The sequence below is a fragment of the Spathaspora passalidarum genome, assembly GCF_000223485.1.
Source record: "Spathaspora passalidarum NRRL Y-27907 unplaced genomic scaffold SPAPAscaffold_8, whole genome shotgun sequence".
Taxonomy (NCBI): Eukaryota; Fungi; Ascomycota; class Pichiomycetes; order Serinales; family Debaryomycetaceae; genus Spathaspora; species Spathaspora passalidarum.
The window spans coordinates 537,782-553,384 of NW_006767432.1; the positions used below are offsets into that span (position 1 = coordinate 537,782).

The 15,603-nt window shown below is 39.8% G+C and overlaps 7 protein-coding genes across 7 annotated transcripts; 4 read left to right on the forward strand and 3 right to left on the reverse strand. All coding sequences in view use genetic code 12, as the record gives it.

The window, feature by feature from the left end:
- Positions 1 to 169: 169 nt before the first annotated feature.
- SPAPADRAFT_68925 (uncharacterized protein) lies at positions 170 to 4,016 on the reverse strand (the record flags this gene model as incomplete). Its single annotated transcript, XM_007377802.1, has 1 exon — positions 170 to 4,016. The coding sequence occupies one exon, from the start codon at positions 4,014 to 4,016 to the stop codon at positions 2,424 to 2,426; it is 1,593 nt and encodes a 530-aa protein (XP_007377864.1).
- On the forward strand, positions 188 to 2,475 carry GUS1 (glutamate--tRNA ligase; the record flags this gene model as incomplete). The annotated part of the gene is made up of 1 exon (XM_007377803.1): positions 188 to 2,475. The coding sequence occupies one exon, from the start codon at positions 561 to 563 to the stop codon at positions 2,373 to 2,375; it is 1,815 nt and encodes a 604-aa protein (XP_007377865.1).
- A 1,131-nt stretch (positions 4,017 to 5,147) lies between the features above and the next one.
- On the forward strand, positions 5,148 to 9,584 carry RFC2 (replication factor C subunit 2; the record flags this gene model as incomplete). Its single annotated transcript, XM_007377804.1, has 1 exon — positions 5,148 to 9,584. The coding sequence occupies one exon, from the start codon at positions 6,533 to 6,535 to the stop codon at positions 7,571 to 7,573; it is 1,041 nt and encodes a 346-aa protein (XP_007377866.1).
- Positions 5,293 to 6,396, forward strand: SPAPADRAFT_52931 (uncharacterized protein; the record flags this gene model as incomplete). The annotated part of the gene is made up of 1 exon (XM_007377805.1): positions 5,293 to 6,396. The coding sequence occupies one exon, from the start codon at positions 5,293 to 5,295 to the stop codon at positions 6,394 to 6,396; it is 1,104 nt and encodes a 367-aa protein (XP_007377867.1).
- On the reverse strand, positions 7,621 to 9,486 carry SPAPADRAFT_52933 (uncharacterized protein; the record flags this gene model as incomplete). Its single annotated transcript, XM_007377806.1, has 1 exon — positions 7,621 to 9,486. One exon carries the CDS (start codon positions 9,484 to 9,486, stop codon positions 7,621 to 7,623), a length of 1,866 nt encoding a protein of 621 aa, XP_007377868.1.
- A 1,403-nt stretch (positions 9,585 to 10,987) lies between the features above and the next one.
- Positions 10,988 to 12,361, reverse strand: SPAPADRAFT_63721 (tyrosine/serine/threonine protein phosphatase; the record flags this gene model as incomplete). Its single annotated transcript, XM_007377807.1, has 1 exon — positions 10,988 to 12,361. A coding segment is annotated over one exon (1,374 nt), but the record flags the coding sequence as incomplete, so codon positions are not given.
- A 2,330-nt stretch (positions 12,362 to 14,691) lies between these two features.
- DPP3 (bifunctional diacylglycerol diphosphate phosphatase/phosphatidate phosphatase) lies at positions 14,692 to 15,588 on the forward strand (the record flags this gene model as incomplete). The annotated part of the gene is made up of 1 exon (XM_007377808.1): positions 14,692 to 15,588. The coding sequence occupies one exon, from the start codon at positions 14,692 to 14,694 to the stop codon at positions 15,586 to 15,588; it is 897 nt and encodes a 298-aa protein (XP_007377870.1).
- Positions 15,589 to 15,603: the final 15 nt, after the last annotated feature.

A 15,603-nucleotide genomic window follows, 5' to 3' on the forward strand; every position in this document is an offset into this window, starting at 1 on the left:
TGTACAAGGAAAGTGATAGAACCTTCTGATGGCTTCCTAATGAGATTTTTAACCGCGATCATGTGATTTCACGTCATGTGCCCACGTCACATGACCAGCGGCACTACCATGTGTGCTACCAGAAAAATTTTCCAAATCTTTTGCTGCTTAAATCCCCTTGTTTCACTCTACTTTATCTTGCAACCAAACTGTATACCATGTCATTCAGTTTATCCATTGCTGCCAAGGCTCAATTTGTGGCCTACCCAGTATTGATCGCTGTTGGATTCATCAACTCCAGTGATTCCACTGTGTCAATCCCTATTGAATTTGTTGACGACAAGTCCGTTGATCCAAAAGATGCCAATGCCAGTTTCAAATTAGTCACCCCAACTGAATCCTTCACTGAGCAAGCCTCTGCTCTTGAGTTCTTATCCAAGCAATTCCCAGATGTTTTGCCTGGCCCAGACGGCGTTTCCACCTGGATCAAGTTCGCCATTGACAAATTATACATCAAGAACTTCAAGGTCTTGTTGGTCGACTTGGAAAAATTGGACGCCCACCTCAACTTGCGTTCCTTCATGGTTGGCTTCAACTATTCCATCGCCGATATTACTGTGTGGTCCGTTCTCCGTGCCAATGCCTTGATGGGTTCTGTGCTCAAGCACCAAGTCTACGCCAATGTCAGCAGATGGTATGCTCTCCTTGCCAGCGACTCCCGTTTTGAATCCCAAGTTGAATTCATGACCAAGTCTGTCAATGAATTGCGTAAAGCCGCCAAGTCAGCCCAAAACGGTGGTAAGAAAGAAACCCACAAGGCTAACTTTGACATTGAATTGCCAGACGCGCAAATGGGTAAGGTTGTCACCAGATTCCCACCTGAACCTTCTGGATACTTGCACATTGGACACGCCAAGGCTGCTATCTTGAATGAATACTTTGCTCACAATTACAAGGGTAAGTTGATTATCAGATTTGATGATACCAATCCAACCAAGGAAAAGGAAGAATTCCAAGACTCCATTGTCGAAGATTTGGCCTTGTTGGGTGTCAAGGGTGATGTTGTCTCTTACTCTTCCGACTACTTTGACAAAATGTACGAATTAGCCGTCAAGATGATTAAAGATGGTAACGCTTACTGTGATGACACTCAGTTGGAAAAGATGAGAGAACAAAGAATGGTGGGTGAACCAAGTGAACGTCGTAACCGTACCGTCGAAGAAAACTTGCAAATCTTCACTGAAGAAATGAAGAACGGTACCGAAGTCGGATTAAAGAACTGTGTTCGTGCCAAGATCGATTACACCGCCTTGAACAAGACCTTGAGAGATCCAGTCATTTACAGATGTAACTTGACTCCTCACCACCGTACCGGTGACAAATGGAAGATGTATCCAACTTACGACTTCTGTGCCCCAGTCGTTGATTCCATCGAAGGAGTGACCCACGCCCTTAGAACCAACGAATACCGTGACCGTAACGCCCAATACGAATGGATCATCAATGCACTCGGTTTGCGTCCAGTCCACATTTGGGATTTCGCCAGAGTTAACTTTGTCAGAACTTTATTGTCCAAGAGAAAGCTTCAATGGTTTGTCGACAAACAATACGTTTCCAACTGGGACGATCCACGTTTCCCTACCGTCAGAGGTGTCAGAAGAAGAGGTATGACTGTTGAAGGTTTACGTAACTTTATTATTGCCCAAGGTCCATCGAGAAACATCATCAACTTGGACTGGTCAGTTATCTGGGCTTTGAACAAGAAGGTTATTGATCCAGTTGCCCCTAGATTCACTGCTGTTGAAGCTGAAAACGCCGTTGTTGTCAACTTGGACGGTCCTGCTGAACCATACACTGAAACCAAACCAAAGCACAAGAAGAACCCTGATGTTGGTACCAAGCCAGTTGTCTATGCCAATAAGGTCTTGATTGACCAAACTGATGCTAAGGAATTGGCTGATAATGAAGAAGTCACCTTTATGGACTGGGGTAATGTTATCGTCACCAAGGTTCACAAGAACACTGAAGGTGTTGTCACTTCTGTTGATGCTAAGTTACACTTGGAAGGTGATTTCCGTAAGACTTCTAAGAAGTTGACCTGGTTGGCTGATACTGACGACAAGGTTGAAGTTGATTTAGTTGATTTTGACCATTTAATCACCAAGGACAAATTAGAAGAAGGTGACGATTTCGAAAACTTTATTACTCCAGAAACTGAATTCCACACCAAGGCCGTTGCTGATTTGAATGTTGGTAAATTGAAGGTGGGTGATGTTATTCAATTTGAAAGAAAGGGTTATTATAGAGTTGATCGTGCTTATGAACAAGGTAAGCCAGTTGTATTATTTACTATTCCAGATGGTAAAACTGTTTCTAAATATGGTGCCAAGAAGTAAGTATATTTTTTTTTATTAACAGAGAAATTTATATATATATAACAGAGTCTAATATTTTGTCTTCCATTTACTGGTGAATTGAACCACATTGGGATCGTACTTGTTTGAAAATGCCGAAGTTGTGGTGGTAGAGGTCTCCTTCTTGTTCCCCACATGTGAATCTCTATAATGTCTAAGATAATGACCCAATACTGAACTTCTACTAGTACAGTTAACTTCCAATATTTGCCAGCAACTAGTACAAAGCACCCCTTCTCTTTCCAACAAATGTGCATTGGTTCTTCTCTTTTTCTTCTCGGGCTCTTCATACTCGCCCTTCTTAAACTTGTATTTGCCGTAATATTTCGGATCGGGGACACTGGCACCATTAGTCAATATCCCGTGTTTGTAAGCCAAATGATTACCATAACTTGAATTCTTCAATCCAAAAAACTGCACCTTCTCACAATAGGGACACAACCCGGCACGTGTGGTGTTATCAGGCTTTCCATACCTGTCAAACTTGGTCAATATATATTGTGCTTCATAGCTTGTCTTTTTGAAATTCTGATTGAGCGACAATTCGAACTCGCCTCTAAATTCAGGTTTCAATAATACTTCTAAATCTTCACGGAGGTAAAGAGTTCGTTGAATATGACACGTTTCAGAACATGAATACGGCTGGATTAGTTTCTCATTGAGGATTCGGCATTGCGCTGGGGTGGGGACGTTGGGGGAGTGGTTTGCTAGTTTGGCCGAGTAACTGAGGTCAGCAATTGATGGAACGTCAATGTGGGAAAAGTCGAGTTTGGTTGTACGGGAATCTAATTTGCGTTTCTTGGTCAGGGCGGTGATTGGTTTGGGAACAGGTGAAGATATGGATTTGTGTTCTGTTGGGGGTATGGATTTGCGTTCAGGAAGTGTAATTACAGGATGCTGGAAATGTTGTGGTTCAATAGTTGAGGAGTATGATGATTCAGGAGGAACAGGTGGGAAACAATGCTGAGTTGTGGCTGGTTCTGGATTGAGATCGAAATTGAGACCGGTCCATGGATCACCTGTGTTTAATGCAGAAGTGTTGATTGAAGTAGGAGTAATCAATTGTAAGGGAGATTGTGACTTGGAGTAGACTTCCTTGTGCTTGGTGGAACTGACAAGTTCGGGCAAAAACTCTTCTAAATTGATTGAGCTCTTCCATTCGTCCAACTCTTTGCATGTAGCTTCAAACAAATTCATCATGTTCTCTTCTTCCTGAACATTGTTGTGGGGTTCTTCTTTGTGCGGAATCAATGTGCTTGTGTTTTCAGTCTGGGAATTATTAAGTGCCAACTCCATATACCAATTCATATTTGTAGATGGACATATTGTATTATCCACTGTTTCAGAATGAGCTATTGGATCTTGAAACATGGCAAGGAATTCATCATCTAGAGACAGGAACTCTTCCTTGCTGATGTTGCTTGGTTGTTCGGGATCTATATGATGGTAATCCTCCAAAGTTTTCTTGGGTTCAACGGGATTTTGGTCAAAATAATCGAAGGAGAAATCTTCACGGTGGTAGTTTGCCGATGCCGAGTTGGTGTTGGTGGTGGAGTTGGTATTAGTGATTAGATCATCACTAAATGAAAACTCCATAGTTTCATTCAGAATCGTCAGAGTCATAGTGAACAAACGATAAAAAGTATCAATAAACCGATCATCCATGGTTTTCGAAAATATATATATATGCAGACGTCAGGTTGTCTTAGATTGTGAAACTGTTGTTTCACTTTTAGAGAAGTAACAGCAAATATGCTGTACCTTCCTCCAATCATGGTGTTGTAAAAGTTTTTGCAGCAATTTTTTGCCAAGTTGCAAAAACAAAAAAAAAATTATTTTCATGGATGAAACACGAATCGAAAAATTATGTTTTAGGAAAGTGATATGCTAGGTAAGATAGATTCAGGGAACGTTTCTCCTTCATTCATGGTCTTGGAGTTTCCCTTGGTGCCCAGCATTCTAAAATACTGAGAGTTTCACCAGTTCTAAAGTACAAAAGATCTGCAGTGGAGTAGAAGATTGTGCCACAAAATTTGTTTCATACATGTCCGTTGTTTTTGTTTTTTTTGTTTTCTTATATTTTTTGCACAAGCAGATGCATATCTACATTTGATATGCTATAGCTTGTGTTGTTTACAGAAGTCATTGTAGTGAAACAAGGGAGTAATTGTTGTTTGTAGATTGCTATTGTAAACAAATTAAAATGTTTTACATGATAGTTTATTTTCTAATCTGCATCTAATTGTCCTTTCTGCTTTTTAGATAGAAGTATTATTTCTTTAATTCGGCTTTACTTTTACTAAATATTTTTCTAAATTTTGTACAAATTAATCGTAAAATAAAACAACTATTTTTAAAAATATTATCTTGGAAGATTAAAACTTCCGTAAGTACTTGAATTAGAAACTCCCAGTCTCAGCGATTACCGATTTCATCGATAACGTAATATACTTTGTCTACGTGTGTCTAAATTTAGATTTAAATTCAAATAGATTTGCAGCCCTGTTGTACCCTATTATGAACCGCCCTATCATTGTTGCAATTGACAACACGAAAATGTTACCATGTCACTTGCGCATCCTCTTATATGTGAACTGTTGATAGAGATATATCTACTAGATATTGGACTAGCGTCTAGTGCCCGACCAGGCCAAACCGAGGCTCAACTATGCATAAAAGATCACGTGACCAAGATCTTTTCTCATTTGAATAGCAACAAAAAAAAATAACATGAAATTCAAACCACATCAACACTAACTATCCTTGTACACATACAGATTAGATCAGGTCTTATCAAATCAAACCTCTTAAATCATACCATTCATTAAAAGCCACACTGCAAATAGAAAGATAGATACATAAACAGAAAAGAAACACGCCCTTTCAACCCCACACCACCATGTCCCAAGATATAATCACTCAAGTAACACCAGAATCACAGTTTGGATCAGCAGCCATACCTACAAACTATGACGACAACGACACAGAAAACGTCGACTTCAACTCCAAGATTCATTTGAATATCCGTGGAAAGGAATTCACGATAACTCGTGATGAATTAATGAGTCTTCCTGAAAGCATATTGTTGTGCCTCTTCCCCAATGGTGTATTTCTTGACTTGAATGGGCAAGTTATCACTAACTTAACCGAGGAGGATGTCGTTTATGTTAACTTTGACCCTGGTTGTTTCAAGTACATTATGGAGGTCTTCTCCCAGGCACAAAAGGATTTAGAAGAACTGTACGCATTATCACCGCAAACCAGCTACACCAGCAACAGAGCAAACCAACCTGAGAATGTTTTGCAATCCAAGCCAGCAATTATTGTATTAAGAGAAGATTTAGATTTTTATGTAATACCACCAGCACAAAATCTTAATGGTGAACAAATAAGACAATTAAAGTTAGGAGTTTCTGTACAATTACTCAAGAACAAGTTAATATTTTCAGGCTTGGGTTACAAATTCGATGAGCCACAGAGTCAGCAAAAAGGTATCACTGATGATCATGGGTTTGGTCCCGCTGAGCAACATTTGTTTGATATGTTGTGTTCCCTGGGATTCGATACTTACGGAGTATGGGGTTCAAGATCATTAGAACCTAATAAGTGTGTTATATCGAGTTTATCATTAGTGAGATTGAAGAATAATCCACCTTCCGAGAACCAATCACCATCATTAACGCCAGTTACATCTAATTCCAATTCTCCAAAGCAATCCCGGTCTCGATCAAGAATAGCACAATTGGCTACAAATGCCTCTCGAGCAGCATCTAGGTCAATATCAAGTAAAAGAAAACCGGTTGACTCGAACCAAACTAAATTATTGTTGTTTTGGAGAAAGCCTGCTAGAAAGTGTTGGTGGTCTCATTCGATAATTGACGTAGATGTTGATGCTCCTGCTTTATTTGACAAGAGTTTAATTGGACCAGATGGGAAGATCAAAGTTAAGGTTCATATACGTAGGGTTTGGACTTTAGAATTGTCCGTCATTGGTGTCCAGTAGTTTTCTATATAGTTTTGCTATATATATATATTTCTTATATTAATACGCGGTATAAATTTTTCGTACCTATTTTTTGGCAGCGCGTTTTTTTTTTATTTTCAGGAAGCGATACCAACAGTAGTATATTAACACTAGCATGACCACCACAGATCAATACGAAGAAGAACGTCTCCATCATACTCCCTGGGTTGAAAAGTACCGTCCCAAGAATCTTGACGATGTTGCCTCCCAAGAACATGCAGTAGCAATTCTTAAACGTACCCTTGCTACTGCCAATCTTCCACACATGTTGTTTTATGGACCACCAGGTACAGGTAAGACATCCACCATACTTGCGTTATCCAAGCAATTATTTGGTCCCAATTTATCCAAATCGCGTGTATTGGAGTTGAATGCATCCGATGAACGTGGTATCAACATTGTTAGATCTAAGATTAAGAACTTCGCTAGGTTGACTATAAGTAACCCTACACCAGAAGATTTGGCCAACTATCCGTGTCCTCCATATAAAATCATCATTTTGGATGAAGCCGATTCTATGACCAACGATGCCCAATCGGCATTGAGAAGAACCATGGAGACTTATTCTGGTATGACCCGTTTCTGTTTAATTTGTAATTATATCACAAGAATTATCGATCCATTGGCTTCTAGATGTTCCAAATTCAGATTTAAATTATTGAATAATGACGATGGGTTAAATAGGTTGAAATATATTGCCGAACAGGAAGACTTGACTTTGGATCAGGAGGAACCTGTCTTGCAACAAGTGTTGGACATTTCTGGTGGGGATTTACGTAAAGCTATCACATATTTGCAATCAGCCTCAAAATTAAGTAATTCCTATGATGAACACCAAGAAATTCTGGGTAAATTAATCAGGGAAACTGCCGGGGTATTATACGAAGAGATTATTGATGAATTAGTTAATGTGATCAAGGGGAAGAATCATACTCAAATTAGCAACTATGTTAATGAAATTATATTGCAAGGTTGGAGTATTCAACAATTAATCAGTCAATTGCATGATAAGTTAATTTTGGACGATTCCATCGACTCATTAACCAAGAATCAAATTGCAATCAACTTATTTGAAACAGACAAAAGGTTAAATAACGGTAGTGACGAACATATTCAATTGTTGAATCTTTCATTACAAATCTCCAAAGTTATGTAGAGAATAAAACTATATAGAAAAATATACAAAGCAAGTAATATACAACTCTAACGAGGTTGATTCTGTTGTTGTTGCTGTTGTTGTTGCTGTTGCTGCTGTGGTTGCTGCTGTTGTAAATGTGGAGGTAATGGCATACCCATGAATTGAGGTGGCATGAATCTATTTCCAAATTGCGGTGGTGGCTGCATTTGTCCACCAGGTGGGCCTTGTGGAGGTCCATGTTGGAAATTTGGAGGGGCAACGCCAGGTGGCGGAGGTGGGAACCCATTAGGGAACATACCTGGAGGAGGAGGAGGGTGACCAGGGTGACCAGGAGGAGGATAAGGATACATTCCTGGAGGAGGAGGAGGACCACCTGGGGTTCCTGGCGTACCTGGAGTACCTGGGGTTCCTGGTCCTGGAGGAACATTCATTCCTGGTGGAAGTTTTCCTTGTCCTTGTGGAGGAGGTCCCATTCTATTTTGTCCATAGGCTAGTTGTCTCATCCAAGGTGGAATTTGTTGTTGGCCTGGTTGTCCTTGCTGAGGCGAAGGTTGTTGTTTCAATTGTTGTTGTTGTTGAGGAGATGGTTGTGGCTGTTGTTGCTTTTGTTCAGGAGTTTCTTGTCCTGGCTCCTTCTTGTTTAATAAGGACATAAAAAAGTTATCATTGGTGTTGGGTGGCATGCTTGGTGGGAATGGGAATGCTTGTGGGTGTTGTTGCTGTGGGCGCTGTTGAGGTGGTTGCTGATGTTGTGGTTGATTTTGTTGTTGTTGTTGTTGCGGTTGTTGTTGTTGTGGTTGTTGTTGTTGTTGTTGTTGCAGCGGAACTTGCTGCTGTTGAGGCTGTTGCTGTTGTGGCAGTTGTTGGGGTTGAGGACCGGGTGGACCTCTGAAAAACTTGGACATGCCTGGTGGTGGGCCAGCTGGAGCTTGCTGAGGTTGTTGCTTTTCACTAGCTGGTTGTGGGAAAAATGATAAAAACCTTGAACTTTTATTCTTCAGTTCTTCATGATTATCATGTTCTGGAGTGTGACTAGCTTCTTCTGGATGACTTTCGTCATCATTTTCCTTTGTTTTGACAAACGAAAAGAAATTATCAACTTCATTACCAGCATGAGCAGCAGCAGCATGGACAGTATTTTCAGCTTCTAAACTTTCATCAATTATTTCCCCATTTCTTCTACGTTGTTCTAATTTCATCTTGGACTTCCATCTTTCAAAATCCTCCACTGTCTGTCCCATGCCCATCAAACCAAGACTATCATCATTGCCGTTCTTCTTGGTATCTTCCCATTCAGGCTCGCCCAAATCGTCATTTGATTCACCCAATAACTGTGAGATTTTTTCCATAGACATAGAATCCAATTCGTTACTTCTGGCAAAACCCAAGTTATCCAGCTTCCCTCGTTCCCAAGTTTCATTCTGATGGGATCTTCGATTGTAACTGTTTTTCTTATTATGATGTCTACCAGTGGTAGCGGATGCTTGATTATATGATTCTCTAGGTTTGTTGCTTCTCCAGAACGACTTCTCGGGCAATTTATCCTTAAAATCAGGGATATCGGGAGAATTCTTCAACAGTAACAAGTAATCAACGGTGTACACCCCTTCCATACCCTGCTTCTTCTCAGGAATAGTGCTATAGAATATGGCTGACTCACTACTAACCTTATCACTAGAACCACTAGAACTTGCACTAACTGCAGGAGCATCACTAGTGACTATATCAGGAGTAGATTCCTTGGCAGCATGTGCCATTGCTGAGTCCAAGAGTTTTGATAATGCATTTCCTGGTTCTAAATTATGAATTGACGATGTATGAAGTTGGGTGGTAGATGTAGACGTAGATACTGATGTTGAATTAGGTTGATCTGATATTGATACAATTGAGGGATCCACTAATAGCGGATTGGAATCTGTTGTTGATGACATTGGAGAAAGAATTGTATACTTTGATATATAGCAAATATATTAGCTTCCCAGTCAATTGGATAGTTTATCTATTATTTAAACAAGTGTGATTCTTTATTGGCCTCTCCCTTTTTTGTTGAACGATTCAAATTTAAAAAAAAAAAAAGAACAGAGAAGAATAAATTTGAATACGGACTGGTAAATGCACGACGTATTTTTGTAAGTGGTTTTTATCTGGCAGCCAAAAAAAAAAGATCAATCAGGATTCAAGTTTTGTTTACTTTTCTTTTTGGTTGCAAGTAGGAATACTCTTCAATTGACTAAGTGTATACACTTGACATAACGTAAATAAGGTAAGTTTACCACTTAATTTGGCTTTACAAAAGCCACTTCCTTTTTTAGAAACAAAATTTTAGTGGTTTCTCGTATGAATTGAATCTCACCTGAAATTAAAATCTATGTGTATCTATACAAACGGTCAGACCCTTCTACTAATTTGTTTTTTGAACTCCTCTATGTTTAGGTTAGCTTCAACGCTAACTTTATCATTCATTTTGCAATTTGGGAAATCATAGCAACCATACTGTTAAGAGCTTCACAGTGATTCTTTTGCTAAAAGGTGTACTAGGCTTGACCAATATGATTTCCAAGAAATATAAGTATCATGCCGTGGAAGTCAGAGCCAATACTGCAATCAAGTGTTTTTGACCAAGCTTTAGAACTCTGGATTCTGGGTGCAACATTTTAGACATAAAATACTTTCTTGCCTTCATTCCCATTTCTTCTTTAGTGGCATATCTTTGGAAGCACATCCTGAATACAACAAACATATGTTTAATGGTTGTGGGGGAAAGAGTATTATTAAAGTTCAATTGTTCTTTAGATTCTCGTGAATCAACCAACAATAGTTTTCCTCTCCAGCCCACCTGATACTGGGAAGATCATCTAATTTATTGCTAATGTGTTTCAGTAACTTTTCCCGTTCCTTTTTAATAAGAGATAACCTCCAGAGATTCATCATGTAAAGTTTTTAGTGATGTACTTCAGAATATCTTCTTAGATTGAATCTGGATATCTTTCTCACCACACTTTCTATTTAGGAAAATTGTTTGAGTTAGTTTGGAATGGAACTAATTCGTTCTCTTGCATATTTTTCTTCCATTGATGCTGTCTGTTGGTATGTCTTAGATGAATAACAAAAGAGAGATACATGTAGTTTATTGTGACAGAAACTTGCAGCAAGTCTGCATGAGTATTTACATGATCATTTCATAAAGTTGGAACCAATGATATGAAATGAATGAGCTTTCTACGTGGCATATCGATCCCAGATGCATATTTTGGTATGCTGTTTAACAACCTGTCTTTTATTATTAATTCTGGTGTCAAGGACATATAAATGTACACAAAAACTTATTACCGTTTATCTAGATCTCATTTCTTGCGATAACAGCTAGTCTCTTGAATTAATTTTACGTTTTTAAAGTCATTTCTTTCATTAAAACATCTATAACATCTAATGCTAATTATTTAAATAGGGAATATTCAACTTCATGATTTCGCGACACATGATAAACCAATCGATTTCTCGTAACATCACCGTACCATCTAGAAAATTTCCATTTTCCTTTTGTTTGAGCTTAACCTTCTCCTCCCACTTGAACAATTCATACATGAATCGCAAATTTGGTTGAATTATAATGTTTAATCGTCTGACCCGGGTGAACAAGTATGCGTAGGGCAACGACACGTTTAATCGTTTCATGATTTCCGCAATGACGACAGTGGCACTTCGACTGACACCAACACGGCAATGAACAAGGATCTTCCCATGCTGGTAGTGGTTTTCAATAAAGTGGAGGATGTGTGGGAGTTGTCGTGCCAATTCGTCTATTCCATCATCTTCTAAATTGTTTACCTTCATGACCGACTTGACAGTAGTGTGTCTCCCATGCCCGTGTTTAGGGAGAATTTCCGATACTTCCATGTTATGGGCTAGCTTCGTATGTGTTATTTCATTGTTGTGCAAAAACTTGTATCCATTAAGCCAGGGGAGGGTTTCGCCTACTGATATGATATGGGTGATTTCTAGTTTGCTAAGCAAGGGCAAACACAGGGCATGCTTAAGCGAGCCGAGGTATAGATAAGGGAGGATCTTGGAGGGAAGAGACCCCTCGACTTCCTTGACCCAATCGATTTCAATTTCGTCCTCCTCGTCAGACTCGTCGTCGGAGTTGTGGATGTGGCCTAATTTGGGAACTGTCCTTACCGGACCCAAGAGAATCTCATTCAAGTCTTGGTTGGTTAATGTATCGAGTTTCCCCCAGTCGATTGTTGTTCTTCTCTTGGGACTGAATTTCCTCAACAATGGTTGGAGCTTACGGAGAATTATTACGTCACTGTTGAAGATGTAAAATGGCCGGCCGTATTTCAAGTGGAGAGTGAGAATCGCATCTTCCAAAGGAACATCCTCCACATACATCAAGTAACTTAGAACGAGAAGTGAACACTCGGTATACCCATCACTGCAATAAATCAACGAACTCAACGCAGAAGACGACGCCAGGGAGGAATAGAGATATATCAATTTGCACGTGTTTATAATCAGCTGCAAATTTTCTCCTTTACAATCGCCAATTCCGATTGATCCCAGAGGTGGGAACTCCAAGCTGTGGTATTCCGAGGAAGTATCGTGTGACGATATGCTGTAGATGAATAGAAGGTGGGATAATGTGGATAACGATGGGAACTGGGCATCAATGTGGCATTGAACGAATAACCTCCAGTTAGCTCTCGGTACAATCGATAATGCCGTGTGCGAGGTGATGATCGAGTTTGTGGGGTCATTGTATAAGTTGGCGAGGGATTCAGGATGAGGAGTAGGTGTGACGGGTTTATCTTCGAGGATATAGTTCATCATAATTTGATGATCGTGGTAATTCCCTATCCAGACATTGTTGTGAAGTTTAGTAGCCGAGGACATTTTCGTAGTTTCTAATTTCTCAAGAAGTTTAATGTCGGTGTCGTAGATTAGAGTGTTGTCGTTGGGTATGCTATCGAGAATGAATACATTGTAATCATTAACCTCTTCACCGGAAGCCAACTGTTGTTGTTTCTCATATCGCTGTGCTAACCAGAGTATTCTTGCCATTGATTCAATCTTGTCAATGTCACTTCCGTACAAGATAAAATCGGAGCATGTGGATAATTTTGCAACTTGAATGTGGAAATTACGAAGGGAAATCCCACGATCGGGGTCTAAATTGAGGAATATTGGGAGCACATTCAATTGTATGCAGTCGGTAGTAAGTAAATCTATAAGTGAGTTGTCCTCATTGAATATGCCCTCGATGATGTTCCGTACTTCTGTCTTGGAAACGTCAATCTTCTGTAAAATCTCCAGCAAGTTGACAGTGTTTTTTAAAGTTATGGGTTGGGATTCATCGGTGATGCACATCAAGAACCTTATATGCTTGGGTTTGCTTAAATGGAAATCAGGAAATATATCCAAGTCATCGTACTTTTCCTTTAGTTGTTGTTGCTGATAAAGAAAGAAGGACTTTTGGGAAAAGTTATCCTTATGCAATCCATGCAACCAGGGAAACATGGTGGTTGTTTTCGGCAAGGATGAGTTAAAATAGTATGCAAACACTGATTTCAATTGGTGTGGATCCAATGTTTTTATGTTTATATGGCCGTCGGTATGTGTTTGTAATTGTTTGTAAAACGTGCTGGTGGGGTCAAGCGGATTCACATTGATGTTTAGCTTTGCTGTTTTGTATCCTATTCCATCATACAAATCTTCACTGCCGTCGTTAAGAGTTAGTAACCTGGCTCTAAATCTATCGCGTTCGTATATCAAGTCGTTCGAGGATGACGAAGACCGCTTATAGGGAATGCGGTCTATGGCCGAGGATGACTTTATTGAAGGTATGCTGGGAGGATGTTCCGCTGTGCTTGCTGTGTTTGAACTGGATGTGGAGGAGCTTGGTTGTAAAGTAGTGGTGGAATGGATGATTGGGGGATCACATGATGACGATGATGACGAAGCCGTGGTGGTTAGAATGGTGGGAGATGCAGGTAAGCTAATAGATTTGCGGGTTAATGTGTTGTCGGTAGTGATTACCAAGGATGTGAGTTCAGTGGTGCTAGTCATATCAACATGTGTATTAGCAAGTGTAGTTAATAGATATGAAATTACTTATCTTTAAGGTTTTTTTTTCTTTTTCTTTTGCCTTGGATTTTGTTGAATGATCTTCTCGCAAAAAAGGTACAAAATTGCAAACAATGATGCCAACGCCGTAAATGGAATCTGGCCAGTGATTTGGGAGGTAGATTGAATTGATAATCTCTGTAATTGCGCTATGGTAAGAACGTACAAGCAGATATGAGACGCCACGGATAATCTCAACCAGCGATCATAACTTGTCAGTTATCTGGACCAGTAACTTTAAGCAAGGGGGTCATTTGGGTCCACAGTTTTTTTTAAATTTTTTTTTCTATTTTCCCACCCCCACACAAAAAAAAGTCTTTCGCTGGTTATCAAACTAATTTTTTGCACCCCGCGCGTTCTTTATGCTTTTGCGGGCGGAGGAGAAGTAGCGATTGAAGGTGATGGTCTACTGTTTAGGCAATGTAATGAGTGGAATGTGTTATTTATGTACTTGAAAAGACTGGACCAGACCCGGGTCGTCGTCTCGTTTCATGCAGATTATCATTCCAAGCTATCACAAATGACATATCCCTTTGTGACTTTGCAAGTTGCATCAGTTTGCATGTTGAAGCAGCTTACAACCACTTCCCACTTTTCTTGGACAGTCTTGGTAAATGTGTTGGCAAAATAAAATACGAAAACAAAAACATAACCATCTTGTTCGCTCATTCTACTCACTCTTTTTACTCAGCCTGGATTCTGTTGCGTCAACTTTACACGACCAACATTTACAACAGTCAACTCTGCACAGCCAACTTTGTCCCCCGTCAAACTTTACCCAGCCACAGAAATATCTAACCATTTATAACTAGATCTAATTGTCCCATCTTTCTTTCCTTCTTTCTAGCACTAACTATAGTTGCATTGTTGTCTAAGCCGTCTATAGCTAAAATAGGTAAATGGGGGAAAGTTCTACTCACGTGACCAACCCTATAATTTCTTTTGTCTTGTTGTCCAAAAACACATTGATCACACATCTCCAACTATCGGGTTCTTTCACTACCAGACTCACCATGAAGTTTGCCAAAGTGCTTGAGTATTTACACGACAGCTCGTTCAATAGGAAAACCTTAGGGTTGAACGACAATAGTATGATTATCAGATGGAGGTTTTCTGACTTGATATTGGTGAATGTGTTGGCTGTACTTTACACCTTTGTCAACGGCATGGAGCCGTTTGAACGACAATTCACCTTGAATGATGTCACAATTCAACATCCATTTGCAGAGAGAGAACGTGTGAATCTCGCGGAATTATTCATATACGCGACCGCGGTTCCCTTGGCCACCATAACCACCTTGGGTATATTACTCACAAAACCAAAGTATAAGATTTACAATACGTTTGTTGCGTTACTTGGGTGTTTGTTGTCGATTTTGATCACTGGTATATTCACCGATTTTATAAAGAATTATATCGGGAGACTCAGGCCAGACTTTTTGGCCAGATGTATCCCCAAACCAGGCACCCCCACCGACGTATTAGTATTCGCTAAAGACGTATGTACTAGCACCGACCGGAAAAAACTCTTGGATGGATTTAGAACGACTCCATCCGGTCACTCCAGTTTAAGTTTCTCTGGATTGTTCTACTTGACACTCTGGTTACTGGGCCAGCTCGTCAGTGTTCACACTCAAGTAGGCTCATGGAGAACCACTGTGTGCTGGGTACCCTCTTTAGGAGCATTGCTTATCGCGTTAAGTAGAACTGAAGATTATAGACACCATTTCGTGGATGTTATAATCGGGAGTCTCATTGGGATATCCGTGGCATATTGGTCTTATTTCAGATTGTTTCCTAGTTTGAAACACGATCAAAGTTATTACAATTTGATGATTATTAAGAAAGAGGAAGGGGAAGATGATGAACGCGCCGAGCGTCATCCACCTTATCAAAGACTCGAAGTTTAGGTTTGTATATTATCA